This window comes from Harpia harpyja, chromosome 7 (genome assembly GCF_026419915.1).
Source record: "Harpia harpyja isolate bHarHar1 chromosome 7, bHarHar1 primary haplotype, whole genome shotgun sequence".
Lineage (NCBI taxonomy): Eukaryota > Metazoa > Chordata > Aves > Accipitriformes > Accipitridae > Harpia > Harpia harpyja.
The window spans coordinates 31,759,594-31,775,708 of NC_068946.1; the positions used below are offsets into that span (position 1 = coordinate 31,759,594).

General features: G+C 41.9%; 1 protein-coding gene across 16 annotated transcripts in view; it reads right to left on the reverse strand.

Annotated features, from left to right (window-relative positions):
• Positions 1-16,115, reverse strand: part of AGPS (alkylglycerone phosphate synthase) — a 99,378-nt gene that overhangs the window by 77,620 nt on the left and 5,643 nt on the right. For 13 of the 16 annotated variants that reach the window (XM_052793647.1, XM_052793648.1, XM_052793639.1 and 10 more), the window contains 2 exons: positions 4,736-4,836; positions 3,004-3,102 (listed from right to left, as the gene is read on the reverse strand). In XM_052793647.1, the coding sequence (XP_052649607.1) occupies positions 3,004-3,056 (53 nt within the window). In that variant the 5' untranslated portion in view covers positions 3,057-3,102; positions 4,736-4,836. The remainder of the gene's footprint in view (positions 1-3,003; positions 3,103-4,735; positions 4,837-16,115) is intronic. The other 3 variants (XM_052793642.1, XM_052793641.1, XM_052793640.1) reach the window with 1 other exon arrangement.

The window sequence follows — 16,115 nt, forward strand, 5'->3', positions numbered from 1 at the left end:
ATTTCTTCTAGTGTCTATTACATTTTAAGACAATTACCTGAGTGTGCTCTAGGGAATACCAAGGTATGCAACATCAGACACACAATTAAGCAATGTAATTGTGTAAACACCGTATTTGGGACAGGGAGGATGTTTGAATAGACCATGCAAGAACTGTTCCCAAATGGAAGCTGACAAATAATCATGTGACGCTTTAAAACGAACAAAACATTCTTTAAATGAACAAAACATTCTTTCTAGGACAAGAGGAAATGGCCTCAAGTTGAGGCAAGGGAGATTTAGGTTAGATATTAGGAAATATTTTTTTACTGAGAGGGTTGTCAAACATTGGAATGGGCTGCCCAGGGAAGTGGTTGAGTCACCATCCCTGGAGATATTCAAAAAGCGAGTGGACAGGGTACTTCAGAACATGGTTTAGGGGGCATGATTAATGGTTGGACTCCATGATCTTGAAGGTCTTTTCCAGCCGAAATGATTCTATGATTCTATGATTCTATGAAATGTGAGGTGTATTTGACTGAAGTGTTTGATTTTACTTTTAGGGTTCCCTTCACATAGCACCATTATTCTGTTCACTTTTCATGCAAAACAATTGATTTTTTTTTTCCTTTGCTTAAAACAATAGGGTTTTCCATGACCTGGAGGGAACTAGATGTCAAAGCAGAATGAAACATCTACAGCTTAGATTAAAATCGTTAATTCTGTTTCAATAATACTTAGATTATCCTCATATGATCTTATATTACTCCATAATTATCTCCTATACAATAGTACAATTGTCCTGTAAAGGTAACTACTAATGGAAAGTTAAGATTTTATAACTAATAAAAGAGAAATTTTATTAAACATCTGAATTTCCCAGCCCATGATAGGTGCTTTGTGAAAATGGTAGACAGAATACAACTACTCTGAAGCCTCTGCATTTGTTCTGATATACGTAGGCACCCATATCCTTTTATAACTGAGATCCATAGTCTTTCAACACACAGCTAAAAGTAAACACTATTCCTGCCATTAAGGTCTACTGGGGGCATGGGTTAAGCTGTGTCCTGATGTCCTGCAGCATATTTGCAGTTTATGCACTAAGCTACATGCACTCTTAGCCAAACAGCCAGTGGTCTCCCGATCCACTGTACTTGTACCTTTGTTCAGCCCTCGGTGATATTCACTTCCCTCTTAGTCTGTTCCCCCCAATTTTCCTGCAATGCTGTATCATTCCTTCTAGTTTGGCCCAGCTTCCCTTTGCATTGCCTTCTGACAAATCAAAGGTACTTTCCCTGTATGTACTAAGTAGATATAGGGGACTAATACAACTCACCTTCATTTTTAGAGACATGCTTCAAGATCATAAGTTTAGAAAGACATTCAAGAACACAGGCAAAGATGATGAGAATGATTAGATAAGAGTCAGGCAGAGTGTAGACAGAAACAGGTGGTGGTATTAGGCATTTAATCGTCTCTTCATGTGCTGTGCCAAGAGGGGATCAAGTACCCTAAGCAATTACATGGCAAGATAATGGAGGCAAACTGAACATCCAGCAATGGCTTTTTATGTGCTTGTGCCACAGAAAGCTTCAGCAGGAGACTGCCAATGCCATGAACACAAGATCTTCTGTGTCCTTGTACCATGTTTCTTTTGTACCTCTGCTGTTCCTCAAAGAATGGAGTAATGGGAAGGAGGAATTGCAGCCAGCAAAAGAGGAACCAGAGGCACAGAGCTGTGAACAGGTGTGATGGGTTAACCCTGGCTGGATGCCAGGTGCCCACCAGAGCTGTTCTATCACTCCCCCTCCTTCTCAACTGGACAGGGGAGAGAAAATATAACAAAGAGCTTGTGGGTCGAGATAAGGATAGGAGAGATCACTCACCAATTACCGTCACGGGCAAAACAGACTCAGTTTGGGGAAAAATTAACTTGATTTATTACAAATCAACCGGAGTAGGGTAATGAGAAATAAAACCAAATCTCAGAACACCTTCCCTCCACCCCTCCCTTCTTCCCGGGCACAACTTCACTCCCGGATTCTCTACCACCCCCCCCCAGCGGCACAGGGGGACGGGGATGGGGTTTACGGTCAGTTCATCACAGGTTATTTTCTGCTGCTTCATCCTCCTCAGGGGGAGGACTCATCACACTCTTCCCCTGCTCCAGCGTGGGGTCCCACCCACGGGAGACAGTCCTCCACGAACTTCTCCAACGTGGGTCCTTCCCACGGGCTGCAGTTCTTCACGAACTGCTCCAGCATGGGTCCTTTCCACGGTGTGCAGTCCTTCAGGCACAGACTGCTCCAGCGTGAGCCCCCCACGGGGTCACAAGTCCTGCCAGAAAACCTGCTCCGTGGGCTCCTCTCTCCACAGATCCGCAGGTCCTGCCAGGAGCCTGCTCCAGCGCGGGGTTCCCACGGGGTCACAGCCTCCTTTGGGAACCCACCTGCTCCGGCGTGGGGTCCTCCACGGGCTGCAGGTGGATATCTGCTCCACCGTGGACCTCCATGGACTGCAGGGGGACAGCCTGCCTCACCATGGTCTTCACCACGGGCTGCAGGGGAATCTCTGCTCCGGCGCCTGGAGCACCTCCTCCCCCTCCTTCTTCACTGACCTTGGTGTCCGCAGGGTTGTTTCTCTTACATGTTCTCACTCCTCTCTCCGGCTGCCGAATACCGCCGTCCCAACTTTTTTTCCTTCTTAAAAATGTTATCACAGAGGCGTTACCACTATCGCTGATTGGCTCGGCCTTGGCTGGCGGCGGGTCTGTCTTAGAGCCGGCTGGTATGGGCTCTGTCGAACACAGGGGAAGCTTCCAGCAGCTTCTTACAGGAGCCACCCCTGTAACCCCACCCGCTACCAAAACCTTGCCACACAAAACCAATACAACAGGGAACTTAACCAGAGGCTGGTGAGCACCATCCACCATGTGCTGTTGCACTCATGGCTAACCACAGCAGAAAGGGAGTGATTTCCTGGTTTACATTCAGCTAAGTTGTTGTTATGCCAGTACTATACCATTTGCATTTGGTTTGGGGCAGAAACGTGCAGCTCCCACACCTCATTTTCATTCTCCTTTTTCTGGATCTGGATCTAAGCTCTTCAGTTTTGCCCCACCTGAGAAACAAAAACCAGAAGGAGGAGACAGGCTGAAGTAATAATAATGAGATCAAGTAGTAAATCAAGGAAGCTTGAACAAATGTAGCTAATTCTGTCATTCTGTGAAACAAAACAAATGTTGATTCAACTATAATTTAGGCTGGAGAGTCAAAGGCAGCTGAACAGAATATTTGTACGAGTAAAAGCAACATTTCTGCTCAGATGCAAATATGTTGCAGTTTTTAAAATATAGTTTTAACATCAGAGATACTAGTAAAAAGGGATGATTTTCAGGATTTTGCAAATTACAGCACAGTATATTAAGAGGAATGAGTGGCAATTTATCTGAATATGCAAGGCTATAAACCGGAGCAGTTCAGCAACTGCCCCAGAGGCAGCTAAACTGTCTTTGTGATGAGAGCGAGAGCCTCCTGGAGAAGGGTACAGTGGACAGTCATGGGTAGGAACCATTAAAAAGCATCATTACCTATAAGTAAGCAAGCACTGCTAGAGCAGGCTGAATCATGAGTCACTAGCAGGCAGCCTGGCAATGTCTCCCTTTCACTTTTGGAATTATTGGTTATTTGTTGATTTTAACTTTTAAAAATTTTGTTTCCTTCCCAATGATGATGTGATTTGAATTCAACTGCATATTTGATTATTGTATTGTAGAAGTTTAATTAAGTTTATAAAATTAAAGAATAGCTTCAGCTCATCCTGCGGAATTTGCACCAGCAGGACATCTTAAATGCTCCTACTGCTGCTGCCTTGCCAGACCTGAGGACTCCAGTCTTGGGCACTGTCAAGCCAATGCTGTTCACCAGTGCTTTGTTTCGATAGAGAAATGTGGTGCATACAAGGGATAACAAAGGCAGCTCCTTTTTTGAAGAACACAAAATAGATTAAGCTGGTCTCAGCTGAAAAGGATGCCATCAATTTAGACAGCAGCCTGCTCTTTCAGCTGAAAACATGGGAAATGGAGCAGCACAAATGGGTGAACTGCTTGATTCTCCAAAATATTTGTGAGATAATTAATCTCTACTGCTTGCTTTGTTTGATAGGGGACCAGCTTACTGCTCCATTACATGCAATGATATTGCTGAAGAAGGTAGGCATTTTCAAATGAGAGAAAAACAGAATTTATTTTCTCTTTAACACAATATTCTTTGTGTGTTGAGAAGTTAAAAAACAAACTGTCCTTGTGTTCACGGCTCCTCAGCGCTGCAGCACTGGAAGTTTAGGGGCAAAGGAACAGTTGTAAAACAGAAAGTGGGGGCAAAGAAAGCAGTGCCAAACTTTGAGGGAGAAAGTACTACTGTAAATATACCTAATGACTAGGCATAAAAAGAAGTACTGAGTGATTCCTCATGCTCTTGTGAACTGAAAGCAGCTTGGTGAGAAACCTCAGGGCAATCATTCCCAAGCTTGCTGGAACAGCAAGACTCTAGAATAATAGTGTTGGCTCCCCTGCTAGAGCACTCCCTCCTGGCCAATGTATGGATTAGTTTTAAGAGGGCAGTTAAGGATAATAGTACAACCTTGTGACTGAAGGAAGAATAAAACCATGATAATAAATTCAGCAGAGGGAGAGTTAGAAAATTGAGACATTTATCAGGACAATTGTCTTGCTGTGACAGTTAGTAGTACTTACCCTGGACATCTTGGTACAAAGCAGCTTGGGCCAAGAGCATTAAAACTGCCTTACCCCTATTTAAATACCAAATTTCAGCTGGAATCGAGAGGGTGAGACTCCTGGTACACAGAAAAACAAGACAGAGCTGAAATGCCTGTTCTTGAGATCCTAATTTGAGTTTTTCTTCTGTGTTTGAATTTTTCCTTAAATGGCTAGAGATAATTTCTGTCTTATTCCTCCAATAAGATGTTTAAATTCCCCATCTACTGCTCAGTACATCATTCAACGTCTCCAACTCTCAGAGCAGAAAGCACTGCTTTTGGCTCTTTAGCGGAGAGTTCTCTGCTCTTGGAGCAGGAATGCAGAGACATAGCACATTCCTTCTACAGAAAGCTTTTTAGCAATTATTTTGTAGTCAGCTGAAGCATGTATTTGTTTATCAGCAAAGTATTTTCTAAACACTTTTGTTATAGTGTCTAAATATATTTTATTGCAGCTTCTAACCAGTTTCTAAACACCATTAAAAAATTGAAAAATTATTTGCCTCAGATTTATTTTCCTGGTGATACCATGTAACCCAGAATTGTAAAGCGTTCCTGCCTTCCATAGCTCTCACTTGACTTATACGGCATTGTTGGCTGTGTTAAAACAGACAGACTTGATCCTTATGCCTTGTCAATCTTAACTGAGAATTCAGTCAGTTATGTTTTGACCGGATTTAACAGAAAAGCTTACAAATTCTTTTTTTTCCTCGTCAACCCTTCATTTTTCACTCCATCTTCCCTTGTACACTGCCCCCAGGACTCTTTAAAATGTATTAAATGTTGGAGCAAGACTCCGGAGTCAGCAGCCCCTGCACACAAGCATCTCCCAGACTTCTGGAGTGCTGAACTGTGATGAGCTGGTTCGAATCAGTGCCTCTGTGGTGAGCTTTTGATGCAGTGTCCTCAGCCCTGCAAATCCCTGCAGGTAGTCCCAGCACAGGCCGGACAGAGCAGGCAGCATGTCCTGGAATGCCCAGCTAGCACAGACATCCCCGCCTCATGTGCTGGAACACAGAGGCTGAAGCTGTACCCCAAAATCTGGTGACATCTTTTCATTTGTCCTACCACATCTAGGGACAGCAAGAATTTACATAGATGGCATCTCTATGTGAAAGCCATTTAAAATTGCACAATACTGAGTTCTGATTTAAGGAGACCTGGTAAGCTGAGCAGGGTGGGTTAACGAGACATTTTCTGATCAGACACAGCCTAAACGTGTCATTGGCAAGGGACTGGGGTGTGCTATTTCTGACCTTTGCTTCCAAATACACCAAAGCATGGCTTTCCTTTTACCCAGCAGATGGCCAACTGCTCTTGGTAACAGAAAATAAACCTAAGCAGAGGGTTTCTCGCTAACATTTATAGCCCTGCAGATGGACACTTTAAAGGAAAGGCAGCTTTGTTAAAACATAAAACAAAAATCTATGATAACTTGAAATTCAAGGTCTGATTATTTTGTGCTCTGTGGTGGATCTCCTTTTTCTTCAGACAACTCTCCCTGAATAGTAAAATACATGCAAGGCCTCTGGGAAGTGTAGCGTGTGCTCCAGGGATGGGGCGGGGGGGGGGGGGGGGTTTACCAGGATTGCAAAAGCCTGCAATAACAGAAACGGTAGGCTTTCTATCTCTGGAAAAGCTCAGAAATATTAAGCTTAATTATAGGAGAAAATATAAATAAGTGCTTTGAAGTTTTGTTCAATGAAACTATCTGCCATTCCCTGATCTTGTTCTTTCTCTGAAAGTTCATTGTTGTTCCCAAGAGCACTGCAGGTTTAGCTGGACCCAATGGTTGCACTTCTGCCTAATGCCTGTGGCTTCAGGTGGTTGGAGGGCACTCCTAGATGGGAACGTGAAAGTCTAAACTTGAGCTAGTATTTTCTCCAAAGTTCACATTCAGGATTAACCCAGCAGCTCAGATATGGTACTGCAACCTACAGTTACTCATCCAGAGGGGACAGGTTCAACTCACATGCTTAGAATTATCCCTAATGTTTTGTCTCCCACCATTAACTTTTAGACAGTAGGTAGTTACCAGCATGGGCAGGCTGATGGACAGGCATCTTCTAGCACCAGTGAAGGTCTCACAGTGACAAAATGAACTAGCTAATGTAAAACAAAGTAGGAATGGAAACAACAAACTTTCTTGCATTGCTAGGACATTATGTGGCCTAACGCAGTATGGCAACCATTGGCAGACACTCAAAAGCTGGAGCATGGGGTGCTTAAGAGGCTTAGACTGACCAGTCACAGGCTTTGTCAACCCACATCTCTGGGAACTGAGGGCACGGTAGATGTCAGTTGTCCTCCCAGACCTGTTCTGTTTGCACTAGTTTTCCGTCTTCTGCTTTTCCCATAACTGTTACGGCCAGCACTATTCAATCACCCAGGAGGTATATGTACGCCCTGTCAGAGATTACTGTAGTACTGAGATTACAGAAAACGGTTTCCTGCTTTATTTGATATAATTTCTGGCACAATTTGAGTTACTGTTTTATTATTCCTCATATGTAGCCCATTAGCTTTTTCTGTCTGAAGATCTCTCAGATGGCAGCACAGCAAAGAATGTAAATTAAGAAAGTATGACTCTATGGTAGAAAACTAAGAAAACTGGCAGGAATCTGACAGGCAGATAAAGTAAATAAAATAGCATTAACAATCTTAGCAAAGCATTCCAGATTTTGAAATGACAAAGTCCTTTTCAATAAACTTTTCACATTACTTAAACGCTGACTGCATTGTGTTGTGCAAACAGTTTTAATGTTCTCCTCTTCCTGAAACAGGAGGTTATGCAACCAGACCACAATACACACGTTGCCGTTTGAAGACAAGTTTAAAAAGCAGTAAAGTATCATAAAAGTGTCATTACAGGAGCAAAAGCTCTTTCGAATCATTTTAACTAACTTGCTCATTTCACAAGAGAGGGAGGTTGTTTAAACTCTGTGACATGGTATATTACACATGTAAGCCATAAAAAGTAACCTTGGGAGACAGAAGCACTGCCTGCACCAGTCAATAATGGGTGGCACAAGCGTTTGCCTTTCAGAGGTGGCAAATAATACTGTAAATTCACATACAAAAGTATGTGCAAATGGGCTAAGAAATGCCAAACAGGTGGAATGAAAGGTTTCTGGCATGGAAAGCAACTAACCTGAGGGGAACTTCTGAGCAAGTAAGGCCAAGCGTGCTCCTCTCCCCTGCTAATGTTCTCTGCCATCCTGCCCTTCTACCTTGGCATCTGTTACCTTGATATGCTTTTACTATTGCCTGCACTGCCCCAGGTGTTTCTAAGCTTAGGATTTGATTTTTGGCACGCTTTTCCCTATCTTGCTTATGCTTGTTTCAGGCAACAGCAGCTGCATGGAATAAATCCTTTGGGTTTTATAGAGCTATTGTTCAAAGTCATGTTTAAGAGTGCTCCTACATGTTTGCAATAGTAAACAACTATAGAAAGAAGCTGGAATTAATAAAAACATAATAAAAAGGCAGAGCTAAATACTGCTATACAGTGAAAGCAACTGGAAGCATGCATGTACAAAAAGACTTCTTTGATTAGCACATTATGAAGGAATGATCATTTTTAGAGGAAGAGCATGCAGTACTTATGTCATCCACCAAGATGTGTCATTGGTTTTGTGTTTTGAATCCAGTTTTGAATAAACACCACAGAGCAGAGATGTTAGATTCGCTTTCTTCATTTTGTAAGTAAAAGTAACTTTAGGTCCTCTTTCAACCAAGTGACCAGTACTCTAGTACATACTGGAACAGCCTCAGGGATGATCTAGTTATGTTTGCACTACAGCTGTTCCAAAGGGAGAGAGATTCCAGCTAAAAATACAAGTCTTCCCTCTTTTCTATCATACCCCTTTTCTGCAGAAGAGAAGCACTTGGCATACAACTCCTCTGGCAACTCCACACCAGCTCAGAGGCTGCCTTGCAACAGAGCTATTCCTTGGAGTCCATATTCAACCTTATTGCTGGAAAAAGAGAACAGCTTGGCTTTAGAAGAATTTTCTCTGTAGTCTTTTTTTTTTTTTTTTACTGGGTTACACACAAATCACTAATTAAAAGGAATAGATCCTTAGAACAGGTGAATTCAGAGTTACCAGTGAGACTTGCTATTTTAAGGACTATTTTACATTTTACAGGAAAGAAAAGAAAAATGACAGCAAACATCTTTCGATAACCTTGCATATTCTACTCATATAGCCAACTCCTATTTTGTGAAAAGCTGTATGTATAGTGTGCATTTTTATATTATCTAGAACTTCAGAACACAAGATGGCAGTGTACATTTTAGTGATTTCAGGCTTTGAGCTGCTCCTGCTAATCAAACAGACCATAGAACATTTTATTCAGTCCTATATGAATCTGATCATGTACTTGTGGTATTAGAAATAAACGTAAAAGTATTTGTCAACAGCAGAAACAAATGCAATTTGCCAATAAATGAATATTGCATGAACAAGTGTTAGGTAAAGCTTAATTCAAGACTTTATCGTACATAACAACACTCTGGAGACATTAAAAGCCTCTTATGGAACTCCTCAATTGCAATAACAAGAGGGTATCCCTTTATGAAGGAATGGAAGTTGGCTCCAATAAGAGCTTCAGAGCAAAATTGGCTGCTGGGGAAAAGCACATAAGAGAGCTGGCAGCCTGAAATGTGAAAAGCTCAGGACTCTCGGAGGGGTAGTGTAGACCACTGAAGTGGAACAGGCTGAACAGTATCTAAAATTGAACAGGTGCCTTTCTATGAAAAAAACAACAAAGTGGACAACTGTTTGGCATGACAATTCAGAGAAAAAAAATTTCCACTGAGAGGCATCAGATTAGACGATAGGTCTCTGGCTGAGGACAAAATTGCTTAAAGAGCTACAAGGAGTCAGACCTTTCTGTGCGTAACTTCAGAGAAAGCTCATTCAGAGTCTCTCTGGGTACCAGCGGGAAAAGGGAACCACAGTAACAAACTTTCTAGGCAGCTACCCCCCAGTCTCTTTTCTTGGGTTGAGCTGCATATTGGAATTAGTAGGTGTAGCTAAAAATCTGTCTTGGCTGCCTTTCTGAGCTGAACTCCTAGCATTTGGTTATGCAAACATGGCCTTATTAGAAAGGCTTACTATGTAGTAAAAAAAGCCCTAAGAAAAATAGTAATATTTCAGAGTATAAAATAATCCTGGAAGACATTATCCCTGTGGGATGTGTAATACTGACAAAAATTCTAGGCAGTCCTGCTTTCTCTCTGGGGGATGTTCAGGTGACATTGCCTCCCTGCGCCTGAACTCATGGCACTAACAGGCAAGTCAGCCTGACCCAGAAGATCAAAACTCAACACCAAGGTTCATAATTTCTGGATACAGCTCTTAATTTAACACAGTTTTTTGGAATTAGATCATGAAAATACATATATTTGTCAGACAGGTGTGATATAACTGTTTTCTATTTTTCTCTCCAGAATGGGAATATTTGTCATCCTCTATTGTACTGAGCAATGGCACACCTCACAGCAGTGTGAGTGGACCATGGCATACAGAGCTTGACCAGCATTTTTGATAGAAGGTGGAATTGGGAATGCTGGTCCCCGAGTCTACTTTTCTTGTAGTCATTATCCGTGTGTAAAAACATCGCCCTGTTCCCAATCCCTCAGTCACAGTAGCTCCAATGAAAAGTTGCCAGATTTTTCATGGTGGTCCACTCCTGCCATTACAGTTGAATCGATTGCTGCTTGTTATTGCCTTATGTTCCCACGCATAAATCACTGGGTTTATTCCAAGACTTTTTTTCCCTCTCTCTTTCTGAGTTTGCGTAAGATTGAATTCGGCATTGATTCAAATCAAATAATTCAAATGTCATTTTTGCCTGGTATTTAAACTAAGGCTGGGTATGGGTTCGTGACTAAAATAAAGTGTCTTACCTAGCAGTTTCAGTCATTTGGTCTATTTGTCACAGTAGATTACAGAAAGTGTGGCATGCACAGAATTATGCATGCACTTTTAAGCCACCTAAAATGGAGGATAAATTGAACATGTCATGGTTCTAGGGCAGTAATTTATATTGAGTACAAGCTGGGAAGGGACCAGAGCCAAAACCTCAGATCTAAATTACCTTGAGTTCCAGGGAAATTTTAATCCAAATAAAAACTTCACAGCTGTTCATTATATAATTAAGTGAACCAACAAAAGATCATGTCTCAGCATTCCCAGACTAAAGAATTTACACCAAAATCAGAACTTTGTGGCTAAGTCCACAGATGCCCTATACTGACCCCGATCACCAAGTTGTCTGTATGCAGTTATTGCCTCTTGACTTCTGCTGTCTATTGTAACCACTCCACATGTCTCTGTTGGCTTTGCATGTATCCCCATTCTCTGTAAATGAATTTTTTCAGCCCGATAATATTTCCCCACTGAGAGTGTATTATGAGGATTCACAAATTCAAGATTTTTCATATATGGACTATTGAAGTCGGTCTCATGGCCTTCTTTTCATTACAGGTGCTTATTCAAGGTTTGATTTGCAAGGGTGCCTCGTCCCTTTGGCAAGTTCCCTGGGAATTGCCTGCCTTTCAAATTTCTATGAATGCAGATACCACCAGTAATGTCCAGGTTTGAAAGGAGAAAGGAAAACATCGTATTTTCTTGCTGCCTCTGCAAGGTCTTCCCTACAGTCTGTCCCATCTTCTTTTGCTTCTAGTCAAAACCCGACCACTTTTTTGTGGCAGTAGTCAGCCCACATAGACATACAGTGAAATTCCTTCTTTAGGCAAAATAGTTCTTACTTTTCTATTCAGAATCATTCCTAATCCAACCTTCTTTTACCAGGTATAACCAATTTCCCCATAATCAAAGATAATCTACACTCCTTCCACAATAAAATGTAGCTGTAATAGCCCACCCCAAGATTAAGCCCTCCCTCCCCAGTATTTCACAAAAGCACCTCTTTGACCCGACCCAACACAAACCAAAATTAATTTCTTTCCCATAGTCCAAAACAAATTCTTCTCTTGACATTAAATTGTAACGATACTTGCAAATTCAGGAAGTCATGGTGCAGCAGAATGATAATAGTCCTAGAGACACTGTAACCTTTTCATTTACTGCAAGCATCATCCCTCTGCCTTTCATCAACCCATAATGTAAAAGGTGAGGTCTAGTCTATGAGGGGATGGAGCAGGAAATGTCAGCAGGCCGGAGATTGCTACCTTCTGGTCCAGCACAGGCACCAAGGCTCCAGCTGGGGCTTCAGAGCTGTTCAGGGCAGGGAGCGACTGGGGAAAAGGATATTGGGGGTTATTGCTACCACTGATATATTTCCCAGGTAAACACTGATTGTAATAATGAAAGTAAAAGGCTTTATATTTAAAATTGGCAAAAGTAATACACCTGCGAAACATGCTGGCAAATGGTATCATTGAGGACAAGTGCTTAGCAGGATTCAGTAAAAGGTTATACATACATATTCATACATTTATGTGGGGAATTAGATTGGACCTGATAAAAATTCATAATGGATATAAATGTTCACAGTTCAGGGCATAAATCAGCCACCAGCCTGAGGTTAGAAAATAACTTCCCCTATAGTCAGGTTGTTACGTAATTATCCATTATACTTGCAGAGGAGGGAAAGGAGGTTGAAGAATAGGGCAATTTCCTGAGAGACATCTGGGAATTACTGTTGGCAGACAACTAATTTAGATTTGATCTGATATGGAAGTTCTTATTACATCAAATAATGTAATTTAGAACTAAAGCATATGATTTATTTTGTATTTCTTACTCTTCATGTAATCAAGTTCATGCCTGAGGGTAACTGCAAGCCTTTCCCTTATAAGCCGGCCAAAGTTAGTGAAATTCACTGTGCTGCATTTTCTCACAGAACCTCCTTAAAAACAGCTTCAAATTTTTCAAGGAAGTCAGGCAGAGTCCCAGGAATTTAGTTTGTTGAAGAGCTAGCCAACTAATATAGCCAACTTACTGTCTGTATTAGCAGAGAAAAAACTGCGTGCATGAACTGCAGTAAAAATCTCATATTCTGAAAAGTTCTGATTCTTTTCAAGTTTGCGTAATAACCTAAAAAGACGTGCAGAGCTCCTGAACATCACAAATTATAGCATGTGGGCTACTCCAGGCCTGCTTTTTCTGCTTGGTATTGTCAGCTCACCTAACCAAAACATACATGTTCAGCGGACTTGTTTTCATCAAGCAACATACCTCCAGCTCTCTTCTGGCACTTGCAAACAGTCTGCAAGCTAATGTAACACATACCACACGCTAATAAAACCAGCCTTTTTGACCTTGCAAACAGATAGCTTGATTGAAAATCAAATTCTTCATCAATTAAAAAACTGTAAGTGAATGCAGGAAAATCATTTACGTTCACTGGAGGGGTCAAGGGATACTAGCTGCATTCTGCTATAGTTTCTGGAATGCGTGTGATATACTTATTGTAATTACAGCATAAATTATCATCACAATAGCCGTGGGAAACTGAGGAACATTTATTAACCAAACAACTCACCAATTTTCACAAGAAAAAAGAGTGGTACTCAGCATCAGTCTCTCTTAGGCATAATTTCTGTTCCTAGTGAGCAATACTAGAAACATTGCACAGCAATCGCTCAACATCTGGAAGGTTCAAGGGCCACAAGCAACAACCACTATGGTCTTATGAAAAAAAATCTTGCTGTGCAAACCTGAGTGATCTGTTTGGACAGATTTATAAAAGGAATGGCTGAAGAGAGGGCAACAGATGTAATGTAGATTTTGTTAAAGGTTTCGAATCATACTCCATAAAAATCTTACTTGAAAAAATGAGTTCAAGCTGCCTTTGCTAGGAAAGGTGTGAGTTTGCTGCGGAGCACCTGTCCCCTGATGGCGGGCGAGGACGTCCCTTCCCAGCCGGGGCTCCACCAGCTCAGTGCCAAGTGCTGGAGGTGTTGGAAGCAGGAGGCTCTGCAGGCTCTCCTTACCAGGCTGTCCTCCTTTAACACGCAGGGTCTGCAGAAGTAACACGACTGCTTTATGGCTTTCTCGGAACAAATAGGGCAACTCCCTCAAGCACAATTAACTCTTAACAGTGGCAACGTTATCAGCCCTGCAGCTGAAACTCAAATGAGGGTTATGATTGTACGGGGTGGGCCTTGTTGGGACCATTTGACACCAGTCTTCTGCCAGTCACATATGCAGTTTTGTCGTGTCTCCTGCTTCCTTATGTCCTCCTGCTGCTACTACTGACACCCTGCCAGCAACAAGCTATTTCCCTGGGAAGCTCTCAGGCTGCTTACAGCCCAGCTGCCTCCTTCTGCCAGCTACCAAACTGCTGCTCCAGCTCCCACGTAGGCTTCTCCCTCTCAAACATGGCTTACAGTACACTGGAAACCCCAGTATATACTGGGAACCTCAATACAGTGTTGCAAAGACAAACATATGATATATTGAACTGTGAGATGTTTGGGGTTGGATAGATACCGGTGTGAGGGCTCATTTTTTTTTAATATTTTCATCAGGAAAATATAGTAAACTTCAGCACGCTGCTGACATTTACAACTGTACATCGCAAAAAGCTGCAAATACCAATGAAGAGAGAATTATAGATGGGGTGTCAAGAAATGATGCGCTCAAAAAATAATAGTTTTGATCTAGAGTAAGGCAAATTGATAAATACTGTACAAATAATCCAAGTAATTTTTCAGTAGAAGAAAGAGCCTGAAAAGCATGAACTAGAAAAGAGAATGATGGGAAACTCTCCTTCTTCTGCCCTGGCAACTAGATGCGAGTTTGCACAGGATATGGCAAGGCAAAAGAGCAATGTCGTTTTGGACTCCACATGAAGAGCTGTAACAGCATCAGGTTAAGTAATTTTCTTTATGATTTTGGCCTAAAATATTCAGTTCTATCCACAGCACTATCAAAAAGACAAAAGATAAATGAGAAAGAGTTCTGAAAAAAGCCAGAAAAACAATCAATGGCTGGAGGCCGGATTTATTTGGAAATACGTGTATATGTTTAACTTGTCCAAACCTTTAAGGGTGATTAAGGGGAACCCATAATAGATGACTTCTTCTGGAACAGAGTACTTAGAAATACAAAGTAGAAAAAAAGGGTCAGCACGTCATGGGCTGCCAGCAATCCCAACACTGCTTTGTTAGCTGCTGCTGCTGAGCAGCCACCGAATTACTCTAGTAGCAGATCCCAAAAGAGTGCATAAAAATGAGGGTTGCACTTACATTCTGAGAATCAAGCTTAGTTTTTGTTTCCTCAGAAACTCACTTCCAGAGACTCCCTGTTTCTACCATGTATTTAAATAAAAACTGGGCACACAGTCCAGTATAGTGCTGAGGATCACACTGATTGATTGCTTGATACTGCTTCCTATTCAAATACAGCCTTCATTCATCCTCAGGCTTATGTGTTACCCTCTCCCTATAGCACACTAACAGAGATGAGATTAGGAGTGAGGCTAATGGGTGGCAACACCATGTACATAATGACATATTTAGGAGAGGAGAAAGAGATGCAAGTTAAGCTAGAAAGAAAAAAAAGAAGAACCAGGCAAAATACCAACAGAAACATCGTGACTCCAGGGTTTTTGCATTTCTGACTGTTGCATTCATACTGAGGCACAGAGAACATGTCGACGCTGGAAGCCGGTCTATGCAACTTGTTCAAGGTGTTACCTCTGCTGCCTAGGTAGCAGTGAGGCTGCACAACCATTCCTACGCAGCACTGGCGTCTGCCCTCCTGCCCATGCCCATCTTCACCACCCTGAGCACATTTGGAAGTTAGCACCCCACCAGATCCATCAGGACAGGCTCAGCACTGACAGCTGCTGATAGCTAACAGGCTGCCTGCATAACAGCCCTGCGGACGAGAAGCAGAACATCCTGTGCATGCGGCTGCTTCAAGAGCAGCTCTTGCAGAACAGCGTGTATAGAGTCAGCAGGTTGCTTATATTTTAAACATGGTAAGTAAGGACTGCTTGCTGGGTTAGCAGAATATATGGGGCATGACAAGAGGCTGAAGAAGTAAACAACATATTATATTCCCATGTCTTATGACTATCAGGAGGAAAATCTCAAAAAAAGAGAAAAGGCAAGAAAAAAAGTGGCAATAAAGCAGCCGCTTCTCCCTTTCTCTTTGAAAGTCAGACCAGGAAATAACTTGGGGTTTCCCCTATTTAGCAAATGCTCTTGTTATAGCAGAGGACGTACAGAATGATGAGTTAGAGCATAAGAAAGGTATGTCCTAGAAGAGATTATGAATGTGTCATAGATTAAACACTATTTGAGTTATTAATTCTATTTGTATAGATACTGATAGTATACTAAAATACTTTGATAGAACAGATATGCTACCCAA